We start from the raw sequence: 13,357 nt of genomic DNA, 5'->3' as shown, positions 1-13,357 counted from the left end.
ATCCCCCCATTCCCAGCCAGGATACAGTTGGATGTTCTTGGGTTGAGAAAGCTTGTTGTATGATCAGACATGGTTCAGACAAATTCAAGGAAGGCAGAGTGTCTATCAATGGCACAATGGTTAATTAGGACCTCTATGATTCAGAGGTAATAAGCCATCAAGTGCTAGTTGCCAGGAAACAGCGGTAAGAGAGCTCTAGTTGACTTCATGCCCTGTTTGCAGGCTTCTAGCTGGTTGTTGACTTGGGTTGAAATTGATACTACATTCGATGGACCTTTAGTCTGAACCAGGATGGCTTTCCTTGTGTAAAGAGGTAATTATAAAAGGCACCAGGGATTGGCAGCTGTCTTAACATGTGGAAGAATAACTGTATAGAATGCTGCCCTGAAACTATTCCATTAGCTAAAGAAATGAAGAGTGCAATGAAGGGGCAGTTGCTCATAAGATCAAATGACAAAAGAAACATCTTTTTCAAAATAAAATGACTTGGGAAAGATAAGATTGTGGTGGTCACTACTGAATCCATGTTCCTGCCTAGCCTTTATCTCACAAGTACTTTGGCAAAGTTTCATTTTAGACTTCACCATCCCACTAATTTAACATGCTGGATTCTGGGAACTGCTAGCTGGAAAAGCTTTGGCAAAGAGGATGATTGTACCTGCATGATAGACACAGCAACCCATCGGTTCACAGCGAAAATGGTCAGCTCTACCATGGCCATCCAGATCAACTGCATCAGGTTGACTTTGCCAAGAACTGCCCCAACCGAAATCAGCATCGTGGTTACAGTCATGACGGCTTCTAGGATGCTTGGAGAAGAAAGAAAGAATTGCATCTCAATTTGTAGCTCTTGATATTTGTCTTTCATTCTGTTATCCCATGGAATTGCCACATCTATATTCTAAACATATCATCGTCACTATCACCAACATTATCGTTAATAGTAGCAGTTCCAACTTCTCCCAAGGTCTCACTGTGGGTATATTGGGGATATAGCCCAATACTTTTGGTAGACCTATCTTTCAAGATGTTTGCCTTAACATGTCTTAACACCCCAATTGGAGGGCAACATTTCCTCCCAACTCCAGAGATTTCTGGATGATATGGATTATCTAGATCCATTTCAATCTGGTTTCGGGCCTTGCTATGGAACATAAACAGTTTAGGTCACCTTGGTGGATGAGCTACGAAGAGAGCTAGACAGGGGGAGTGTGTCCCTGTTGGTTTTTCTGGATCCCTCAGCAGCTTTTGATACCATTGGCCATGGTCTCCTTCTGGATCTTCTCACTGGGATGGGACTAGGAGGCACTGTCTTGCAGTGGCTCCAGTCCTGCCTGGAGGGCCGTACCCAGAAGGTGTTGCTGAGGGGACTTCTGTTTGAACCCCAGCCATTGACCTGTGGAGTTCCTCAGAGTTCCATTTTGTCTCCTCTGCTGTTCAATGTATACATGAAACTGCTGGGAGACGTCATCTGGAGTTTTGCAGTATGGTGACACATATATGCAGATGACACCCAACTCTACTACTCCTTTCCACCTAAAGCCAAGGAAGCTGTCCTGACCCTAAACCAATGCCTGTCATCAGTAATGGACTGGATGAGGTCAAACAAATTGAAACTTAATCCAGACAAGACAGTGGTACTCCTGGTCAGTCAGAAGGCAGACCACGGAATAGGGATCCAACCTGTGCTGGATGGATGGAGTCCAACTCCCCCTGAAGACACAGGTCTGCAGTTTGGGGACTCAGCACTGAACCTGGAGGCCCAGGTGTTGGAGGTGGCCAGGAGAGCCTTTGCACAAAACATGTGTGCCGACTGTGCCCGTTCCGTGAGAAGCGAGATCTGGCCACGGTGGTCCATGCCTTGGTGACATCCTGTTTGGATTACTGTAACAAGCTCTATATGAAGAATGCTCAAAAACTATAGCTCATCCAAAGAGCTGCAGCCAGGTTGTCCCCTTGGGCTGGAGGCAGGAAGCGGTGAACCCCCTGTTGCAGCAACTCCACTGACTGCCAGTCTGTTTCCAGGCAATGTGCTCTATGTGAGGTTGCCTTCAAAAACTGTTCAGAGGGTTCAATTGGTCCAATGGATGGCAGCCAGGTTGCTCACTGAAGTGGCATACAGGGAGCACACAACCCCCTTGTTGTGTTAGCTCCACTGGCTGCCAATCTGCTACCCAGCACAATTCAACGTGCTGGCTTTAGCCTATAAAGCCCTAAACAGTTTCGGACCAGTTTACCTCTCTGAACATATCTTCCCCTATGAACCACCTTGGAGATTAATATCGTCTGGGAAGGCCCTGCTCTTTGATTCTGTCCTTCTTGCAGGCACAACTGGTGGGGACGAGACACAGGACCTTCTCAGTGGTGGCCCCTCAGCTGTGGAACTCCCTCCCTAGCAACATTATATTAGCCTAAAACAATGCATAATAAATACACAATACAAGATAAAACCAATCTATATAAATAAAAATGTAATGTGTGTTTGTGGGATTAACATAACTCAAAAACCACTGGATGAATTGACACCAAATTTGGACACAACACACCTGTCAGGCCAACGAGTAACCATCACTCATAAAAACACTGGGAAAAAAAACAGCAGAAGGGACTTAAAAGGCCAAAGAACAAAAATACATTACAATGCATGCACAAATCCACATATATACACAAACACACACATATACACATATACACAAATATATGTAAACACACATATACATATAAATACACACAAAACATCTACAAAACACTGAAAAACACAGCGGAAGGGACTTAAAATGCCAAAAAAGCAAAAAGATGCTACAGTGCATGCGCAAAAATGACTTCCATGGCAAACAAAACACACAATAGCATATCCACACTCTCTTCTAGACCACAGCTCCCAGCATCCCCTAGACCAGGCCCTTTAGGAGAGGAGGATGATCCAAATGCACTGCTTCCAAGCTGCAAGCTTTCTTCTCCTTGGATTTTTTTGAGAGCATCCCAATCCCTGCATATTTCCCATTTCCTATTCCTGGATTGCAACTCCCAGCAATCTTCCAGATAGATAGATTAGGTAGATAGGTAGGTAGACGGAATAATCAGGAGGACTGCTGGGAGTTGTAGTCCAAGAATAGGTAGAAAAGGAGGAAAGGGGAGAAAGAGGAAGGGAAAGAAAAAGGGGGGTGCAGGAAGGGAAGAGGAAGATAATTTTATTTATTTATTTACAGTATTTATATTCCGCCCCTCTCACCTCGCAGGGGGCTCAGGGTGGATTACAATGTACATATACATGGCAAACATTCAATGCCATAGACACACAACATAAATAGACTGACACAGAGGTAATTTAACATTCCAGCTTTTCTTGAGGGTATTCTGGCCACCAGGGGAGCTGTCCCTTCACCAACCATTTGTGACACTGATGAAGTACTTCCTCATTCTTTGCATGCTTGCTCGAGATTTTTATGGCCTCGTAAATTAGTTAAATTTATCTCCCCGCATAAGCGGTACCTAAATTTCCTACTTGACAGATTCAACTGTCTTTTGGGCTGCAAAGGTCAATAGCAAGCTACACAATTTGGTTGGACGCTCACTGCGAGCCGAACTGGCTTCGAACTTATGACCTTTCAGTCAGTAGTGATCTTAATGCAGCTGACTCCCAGCTAGCTGTGCCACAGTCCCAGGAAGGAAGGAAGGAAGGAAGGAAGGAGGGAGGGAGGGAAGGAAGGAAGGAAGGAAGGAAGGAAGGAAGGAAGGAAGGAAGGAAGGAAGGAAGGAAAGAGAGAAAGAGAGAGGGAAAGTTGGCCACAGAAACACATGGCAGGTACAGCTAGTAACATATAAACAAGGTTTCAATTCAAAACAGTGCCCAATGAGGTTTAATACTGTTTTAATATTTGTATATCTGAAGTTGTATTGTAATGCTTTTTATTGTGAGGTGCTTTGAGTCTCTGTATGGAGAGAAAAAGTGGGATATTATTATTTTATTATTTATTTATTTATCTGGTTAATCACAATGTGGAGCAATGAGGCACGGCTAGCTTTCCAAAAGAACCCCATAGTTGGGAAATTCTCCCAATACCTCTGCATTCCCCCTGTTCCCATTTGTCTTGCTACACAATTATAAAGGATCCCCTGCTCCCAACCTGGAAGGGAGACCAGCCGAAAAGGAATTGGCTTGGGGCATTTTCAGTGGGAAACTGGCAGGCATACAGTACGGATTAAAAATCCTGCCTGCTCAGCTGCCAATCTCATGGTCCCGTTGAGTCCCCTCCCTGCTTCCCCTCCACCAAAACCAACACCGCACACAAACATTCCCTTTTATCTAAGAAAACACAACTTCAGGAATGAGGCTGTGATCAGATAACATGAAATGCTGCCCTCCACATGGCACTTCACAGCTTCCTGAGGTTGCTGGCTTTTTCAGCTCAATTGATTGTTCCATTTTTTGTGGATGTGCTTCTACCTAATGAGAGTGATTTTGTGCCACTCCATCATCCTCAAGTGTCTGGCCAAGAAGGCAGGCAGAGTGCAGACTGCTGTTGATGACTCAGACACAGTGTAATTCACATAGTTTGGTGTCATTCTTGGCTTCTCTAACATGCTGGAATCCCGAGCGGCTGCCACTAAGAGCAAAAGAAAGCTGTCTCACCAGAAACAGACTGGTCGATTCCAGTGTCTCCGAAGGGGACACCCAAACCAGAACCAGAGATGTTGCAGCTGGGGTAAAAGCCTAAGGATATACAAAGGGCAATGCATGGCAAAGATACTTTTTACACTACCAGAGTCATGTTGCTAATCCAGGCATGGGCAAACTCCAGCCCTCCAGGTGTTTTGGACTACAACTCCCACAATTCCTAACAGCCGGTAGGCTGTTAGGAATTGTGGGAGTTGAAGTCCAAAACACCTGGAGGGCTGGAGTTTGCCCATGCCTGTGTAACCCCAATAATTGATAGAATTAGGGAACTCTAGTCCAAAAATCCCTATTCTCTGGTCTGCCTTCCGACTGACCAGGAAATTCCCAGGCTCTGATGTAGTGCAGGCCTGTAGCGAGGGGGAGGGGGGTTAGGGGTTCAACCCCCCCCCCCAAATGTTTCAGATTTTTTTAAAAACCTGGTTTACTCATGAATTTTAACTGGTTAACCAAATCCCCCTGCTAAGTCTATGAGATGCAAAAAATTAAGAGTCCTTCCAGAACTGCAAGCACTATCTCAGGCAAATTTATTCACACTGTTTGGAACCTGCCTACCTGCTTGACCGCATCTCTGTGTACGAACCCACACGATCTCTTCGTTCATCTGGAGAGGCCCTACTCACGATCCCATCTGCATCGCAAGTGCAATTGGCAGGGACGAGGGATAGGACTTTCTTGGTGGTGGCCCCTCGACTCTGGAACTCTCTCCCTAAGGACATCAGGCAAGCCCCAGCCAGGATAACTGCATGCCCATCCCCCTCCAAACACCTACCCTTTTCACCTTGTCATGCCCAGCACTTTTTAATTTTAATTATTACATTTGGCCCTGCCACAGATTTTAATTGCGTCATGGTGTGTTGTTAATGTTATTGCCTTGTTTTTGAGTTATTTTGCTGTATTGTTGTTGTTGTTTTTACTGTTGTATTTGGGCTCGGCCTCTTGCAAGCCGCACTGAGTCCTCCGGGAGATGGTAGCGGGGTACAAATAAAGGATTATTATTATTATTATTATTATTATTATTATTATTATTATTGTCATTGTGGGGTGTGTGTGTGTTGAATGTTCTCATTAAGGAGGCCAGACTTGGTGGAGGTGGTTGACAGGGGCGGAGCTGCAGACTATTGAAGGCTGCTCTGCCCCCTGCAGATGTGCTCTTGGCTTCAGCGTGAACTAGGAGGCAGGTTTCAACCCCCCCCCCCTGCGAAATTTCAACCCCTCCCGAAATTTTTTTCTGGCTACAGCCCTGATGGAGTGGTGTCATTATATAACTTGGTCTGAAACAGCCAACATGGCATCTGATAAGTGCATGAGTTGTAATGTGTATTTGATTGAGCTGCTCAGTTTAATCCAGTGTTTCTCAACCTGGGGGTCAGGACCCCTAGAGGGGCTGCGAGGGTGTGTCAGACCCTCAGTAATCACAGTATTTTCTGTTGGTCACGTGTGTTCTGTGCGAGAGGTCAGCTGTGACCAGCAGTGCTGCAGAATTTGAAGAGGCACGAATGGAGGGTGAAAGAGAGAAACGTGCCAAGAGGAAGGTGCGTTAAGCCAACCCCGACCGAGACCGCCTTCCACCTGGAAACCAATGCCCTCACTGTGGAAGAAGATGCAGATCAAGAATAGGGCTCCACAGCCACCTACAGACTCACAAGAATTCTGATCCTGGAAGACTATCCTATTCGGTCAACGAGGGATCACCTAAGTAAAGTAAGTAAAATGTGGGAAGTTTGGCCCAATGCTATTGTTGGTGGGGTCCAGAATGCTCTTCGATTGTAGGTGAACTATAAATCCCAACAATTACAACTCCCAAATGTCAAGATCTATTTTCCCCAAACCCCACCAGTGTTTGCATTTGGGCATATTGAGTATTTGTGCCAAATTTGGATCAGATCCATTATTGTTTGAGTCCACAGTGCTCTCTGGATGCAGGTGAACTGCAACTCCAAACTCAAAGTCAATTCCCACCAAACCCTTCCAGTATTTTCTGTTGGTTATTGGAGTTCTCTGTGCTAAGTTTGGTTCAATTCTGTCTTTGGTGGAGTTCGGAATGCAATTACAGCTCCCAAATGTCAAAATCAATCCCCGCCCCCAAATAAATAAATAAAATTAAATAAGTCACCTCGGTCAGAAATATTAAACATTACCTAGGTATTTAAAAGAAGACTTTGATTTTTACATCTGAGTGTATATTTTAAATTAAAAGGTTACAAGGGAAAATATATGTTTTGGGCAGTTGCAATTTCAACTTCAACTTCATAGAAACATTTCAAAACTCTGCTAGCTAAGTATATGTTTTTTATGTAATGGCATGTCTTTGTCCCTGGCAGTTCAAAGACATGGTTTATCAGTTTAACATCTGAGTTACCTGTGTGCCATTACATGAATGCTTGTGAACATTTCTTTTTCAAAGTGTTGACTTCTAACAAGGTCATGCCTTTCCTTGATTAGTGGTTTTCAAAATGTGGTCTCTGGATGTTTATGGAGATTCACATTTGCCAAAAGGATATGACATCATTTTTTTTTCCTTTTCAAAAAGGTTGTGAATGCATTTTTTCCAAAAATCCAAGCTACCCCAACAGATGGCCATCCAGACTCTGCATAAAAGCCTCCAAAGAAGGAGCTTCCACCAGACTCCGAGGCAGATAGTTCCACTATTGAATAGCTCTTATAGTCATGAAGTCTTTTAAATGTTGTGGATCAGGGTACAAATAAAGTTTATTATTATTATTATTATTATTATTATTATTATTATTATTAGCTGTCCCCTGCCACGCGTTGCTGTGGCCCAGTCTGGTGATCTGGAAAATAAAGTAATGAGAAAGTGTTGGTTTCTAATATATGTAATTCCTTTATGCTTGTGAGTAAACAGTATTTCTTGTTGTTTCTTTGTCAGTGTTGATGTGGAGAGTGTCTGGTTTGCCTACTCTGGAACATGCAACATATCATAGTCCTTGTTTAAGGGTCTCTTTCAAATCTATGATACTATATCTGTGTGTGTGTGTGAGGATCATATCTATCTATCTATCTATCTATATTTATGACTGGATGGCTCTTTGTCAGGAGGGCTCTGATTACATTTTCTTGCCCTGGTGAAGAGAGTTGGACTGGATGGCCTTAAGTATTTTCTGTTGGTCATGGGGGTTCTGTGTGGAAAGTTTGCCCCATTTCTGTCGTTTGTGGGTTTCAGAATGCTCTTTAATTGTAGTGAACTATAAATCCCAGTAAGTACAAATCCCAAATGCCAAGGTCTATTTCCTCCGAACTCCATCTGTGTTCATATTTAGGCATATGGAATATTTGTGTCAAGTTTGATCCAGATACATCATTGTTTGAGTCCACAGTGCTCTCTGGATGTAGGTGAACTACAACCCCCAAACTCAAGGTCAATGCCCACCAAACCCTTCCAGTATCTTCTATTGGTCATGGGAGTTCTGTGTGCCAAGTTTGGTTCAATTCCATCATTGGTGGAGTTCAGAATGCTCTTTGATTGTAGGTGAACTATAAATCCCAGCAACTGCAACTCCCAAATGTCAAGGTCTATTTCCCTTAAACTCCATCTGTGTTCATATTTGGGCATATGGAATATTCATGCCAAGTTTGGTCCAGATCCATCATTGTTTGAATCCACAGTGCTCTCTGGATGTGGGTGAACTATAATTCCCAAACTCAAGGTCAATGTCTACCAAACCCTTCCAGTTTTTTCTGTTGGTCATGGGAGCCCTGTGTGCTAAGTTTGGCCCAATACCATCATTGGTGGAGTTCGGAATGCTTTTTGATTGTAGGTAAACTATAAATCCCAGCAACGACAATTCCCAAATGACAAAATCATTTTTTTTTTTTAGTGGAGGACATAAATTGGACTGTTAGGTGTCTTGTGTCCAAATTTGGTGTCAATTCCCCCAGTGGTTTTTGAGTTCTGATGGTAGCACGAGCTAACATTATATTTTTATTTATATAGATTATTATTATTATTATTATTATTATTATTATTATTATCTCCTTTCCTGTAATTTGAACCTATTGCTCCCTGTCCTAGTCTCCAAAGCAGTAGAAAACAATCCTGCTACCTCTTCCTTATGACATCCTTTCAAATGTTTAAAAATGGCAATCATGTCTTCTCTCAAACCTCACTTCTGTAAACTAAACAGACCCAGATCTCTTTATGCTTAAAATGTAATAACATACAGAGCATGGATGGAAATCATATGGTTCTCCAAATGTATTTGGGTTGTGTTTCTCATCATCTTGCACCATTGTCTTTGCTTGGAAGGGCTGATAGAATCCAACCACATGAACGGCCATTGTAGTGAAATTGATACTCTATGTTAAAGTTTTGGTGTATAGCTCTATGTTTACATATGGCAGATGAGGAAGAATAGGCACAGATAGGGTAGCAACAACAGAAATAGGATTCATTTGCATATATGAAGCCGATTGGTCATGTGCAGATTGGTGTAGGCCCAGGATTTGAAAAGGCTGCTAGGCCAAAATGACAGTTGGGGAGAGCAGAGCTGAACATTCCAAAGGGGTGGAGCCAAGGTTCTGAAAGAGGCAGTTAGAGTGAGGGAGTTTGAAAATGACAGTTAGGAACCTGTGTGTGAAGAGGAGAGTTGGTTTTTGAGTGCCTGATAGAAATAGGCAATTATGAAGATATGTTAAAGACTTCTGATATAGAGAAGCAGTTAGTTAAATAGAGCTTGAGTTTTAAGGAACATAAAGAAGGCTAGTGTTGCATTAGTTCAGAATATAATTCAGCCAAGAGTGTGTAAAGCAAGTAACATGTTTGTGAATGTGAAACATTGATAGTTTATTCAGAAAAGTTAACCAAGTAAATGATACTGACTATTCGTAAGCCTCAAGATTGCAACAAAACACAAATGTAACCACAAGCGTTGGAGCCAGAAGTTATAAATAAACTGTGTTACTTCATTATACACAAGAGAGTTTTATTGCCTGCAATATAAAGTACAAAGGTTTAACAGCACACAGAAAGTCCCAGCCAATATAAAAGAAGAAACTGAATAAGTATAAGGCAGCAAAGAGGTTTTTAAAGTGGAAATAGTCTCTCTCCCTCGCCTCAGCCATCATCTCTCTCTGCTGTTCCTTGTGATTTATAGTTCTCTAAGGACATCAGAATAAAATAGACAACATTCCCTCCCTTCTCTGCTCAACTTCCGTGACTCTAGCAGAGAGCAAGACCGGCAGGCAGACCAGCAGCCACAACCCTCCCTTAAAGTTCATTTTCATTTTTTATTAAAAGTCCGCAGATACGTGCTGATATGTATCAGTGCATGTGCAGACTGGATCTGCAGCAATGACACTCACACAGAGATCCTATTCTTTCACAACCTTTCAATAAATTGTATATATATTGTATATTGTAACTTTTTGCCTATCTTGTATCTTTTACTCTCTGCTTTACCCCTTATATGTATCAAATATGTATTAAATAATATGATTTTTGCCCAAGCGAGCCACAGGGTCACCACTTCCTTGCTGATCCCACTGAGGAATTTCCTGGACATCTGGGGCCAGGAAAATTCCCTAGACAAATGTGACAATCGAGGTCCATTGTGTACACATGTGGACCAGCAGGTGGGCCAATCAAGAAGGGAGGTGGGCCGAGTGGGAGGTTTGAATAGATGTCAAATGCATAAAACCTCATGTCTCCGTATTTCATGCTATGCTTGTACATTTTGGCATCTGCCATGCTTGCATCTTTTCTGGTTGGATTGAATAAACCTCTGTGACTTATATTTGCCTTGTAAGTGTGTTCTTTAATCTGGAACTTCAGACATTAGCATAAATGCTCACCGGGCACGGACCCTCTATATTGCGGTCCTAGTCTAAATTTGACCTCACTTGGAATGTCCTTGATTTGGGAATTATTCGTTAAAAAAGGTATTATAAAACATGTTGCTTACCTTTGCAGACTTATCTCTACTGCACCATCAGAGAAATGGAAGAGGAATCCATTCACAATCAGAGCCCATTGCACTCCAAGGGCAGCAAGGCAAAGGCTAAATCCAGTGCTGCTGAAGCCGTACCTCTTCAGAAAGGCCAGCAAGAAGGAGAAGCCAAGAATCACCATGACATTGACATCTTGAAATGCTGCGTAGAAAAAAATATTGATGAAGCACAGCTAGTCTTAAACGGTTTGGGACCTGCCTATTTTCATGATCGCATCTTCCCCTACGAACCTGGCCAAACTCTAAGATCTTCTGGGGAGGCTCTTCTCTTGCTCCCTCCTCTGTCTCAGGCATGTCTGGTGGGAACGACAGAGAGGGCCTTCTTGGTGGTGGCTCCCCGGCTCTGGATTAGGCTGACACCCATTTTGTCCATCTTTCACAAAGAACTAAAGACATGGATGTTCCACTGTGCCTTTGATTAGATGGCTAATTAGATAGGAAATTTCAGCCCCCACCCAGCTATAACTTAATACTTAGTTTTTGCACTTTTCTAGTGTTTCCTACTCAGAGTTACATTGTTCCACCCTATTTTGCCCTTCATCCCTAGTTTTGTCATCTGGTATTTACACTTTATCCATTAGCCCTATCCTCACAATTGATTGCATCAGCCCACCCAAGTTCAGAAACTGTTACTATTTCAGGCCACTGGTTGTTTCTCGTTGGTTTTTATATTGTGTTATATATCTGGTTGTGTTATATTGTTTTATGATGTTGTTATTGAACAACAAGTTACATTGTTGGACTTGTCCTCATGTAAGCCGCCCCGAGTCCCTTCGGGGAGATGGAGGCGGGGTAAAAAAAATAAAATTATTATTGTTACTATTATTATGGTGAGTCCCCCCAGGGGTGAGAAAAGCGGTATATAAATGCTGTAAATAAATAAATAAATACCACCGCAGACACCTTGACAAGGGGAGTGTGTCCTTGTTGGTTCTCTTGGACATCTCAGTGGCTTTCAATTCCATCGACCATAGTATCCTTCTGGGACAGCGCTCCAGAATGGGTCTTGGGGGCACTGCTATGCAGTGACTCTGCTCCTTCCTGGAGGATTGTACCCAGTTGGTGAAGCTGGGAGACACCTGCTTGGACCCCTAGCCATTGTTCTGTGGGGTCCTGCAAGCAGGGCCGTAGCCAGAAAAAATTTTTTGGGGAGGGTTGAAAATTTGGGGGGGAGGGTTGAAAATTTCAGGGGCGGGATTGAAAATTTCGGGGGGGGGGGTATTAGGGTCACACTGAAGCAAAGAGCACAGCAGAGGGCAAAGCAGCTTTCAATAGCCTGCAGCTCCACCCCTGTCAACCACCTCCACCAAGTCTGGCCTCCTTAATGAGAGCATTCAACACCCCCCCCCCAACTTGGTTGCTTCGCTACATCAGCTATTGCTGCAAGTAATGACACTGTGAATAAATTGTCAATATTTATTTATGTATTTATTTATTTGAAGTGCTTCTATCCCGCCCTTCCCAACCCCCTAGGGGGGACTCAGGGCGGCTTACAAAGGCACAATTCGATGCCCAACAATTCACAAAATACAGTATACAAATTACAATAAAGTGACAACAGTTATAACTAATTAAAACAATCAAATCAATACAATAGCAGCAATAAAATCATCTTATGGTCAATGTTCGCCAATTCATAGATCCGTAGTCCATCCAGCATTGTCATTGTCCTTTCCTACTCTGGTCGTCATTGTCCTTTATCCATCTGCCAGCTTACCCAAAGGCCTGGTCCCATATCCAGGTTTTTAATTTCCTTCTGAAAGAGAGGAGGGATGTTGATGACCTAATTTCCCCGGGGAGTGCATTCTACAGGTGAGGGGCCACCACCGAGAAGGCCCTGTCCCTCGTCCCTACCAGTCTCACTTGTGACAAAGGTGGGGCTGAGAGCAGGGCCTCCCCAGAAGATCTTAAACTCCGAGGTGGGACGTAGAAGGAGAATATTTGCTTGAGATAGTGCTTGCAGTTCTGGAGGGACTCTTAATTTTTTGTGTCTCATAGACTTTGCATGGGGATTTGGTTAACCAGTTAAAATTCATGAGTAAATCAGTTTTTTTTAACCTGAAAAATTTCGGGGGGGGGGGGGGGTTGAACCCCTAAAGCCTCCCCCCCACCCCCGGCTACAGGCCTGCCCACAAGATTCAATTCTATCTCCCATGCTTTTCAACATCTACATGAAATCCCAGAGAGAGGTCATCCAGAGTTTTGGAGTTTGGTGCCCTCTCTATGTAGATGACACTCAACTCTACTACTCATTTCCACCCAATTCCAAGGAAGCTGCCCAGATCCTGGACCAGAGACTGGCCACTGTGATGGACTGGATGAGAGATAACAAGCTGAAGCTTATTCCAGACAAGACAGAGGTCATCCTGGTCAGTCATGAGGTCAATCGGGGTATAGGGTGGCAACTTGTGCTCAGTGGGGTTACACTCCCCCTGAGGACACGGGTCCGCAGTTTAGGGGTCCTCCTGGACTCAGGGACACATAAAATGGCATGGCGGGCCAGATTTTCCCGACAAACCTTGAGTTCGATAAATGTGCTGTAGAAGCTTTGCTTTCCTGCAATAAGCTTGAAAGCATACCTCACTTTATCATCCAAGAATGCCCTTCCTAATAACAAAAACATTTGTAAAGTCCCATTCAGCAAAGGTCTCCTGTAATGTTAATCAGAAACGTCCTCCTGACATGCTGCACTTGTAGTGCTGTCTGTCCAGTGATG

The 13,357-nt window shown here is 43.4% G+C and overlaps 1 protein-coding gene across 1 annotated transcript in view; it reads right to left on the bottom strand.

The window, feature by feature from the left end:
- The window catches only part of RHCE (Rh blood group CcEe antigens), a 71,722-nt gene that overhangs the window by 50,824 nt on the left and 7,541 nt on the right, over window positions 1-13,357 (bottom strand). The window contains exons 2-3 of the mRNA XM_067460547.1: window positions 10,597-10,783; window positions 659-809 (exon numbers count right to left, since the gene is read on the bottom strand). Coding sequence (XP_067316648.1) covers window positions 659-809; window positions 10,597-10,783 — 338 coding nt within the window. The remainder of the gene's footprint in view (window positions 1-658; window positions 810-10,596; window positions 10,784-13,357) is intronic.

Source organism: Anolis sagrei, chromosome X (genome assembly GCF_037176765.1).
Source record: "Anolis sagrei isolate rAnoSag1 chromosome X, rAnoSag1.mat, whole genome shotgun sequence".
NCBI lineage: Eukaryota > Metazoa > Chordata > Lepidosauria > Squamata > Dactyloidae > Anolis > Anolis sagrei.
Note: the sequence above shows the minus strand (reverse complement) of the source record. Positions and strands in the feature narration are given on the sequence as shown.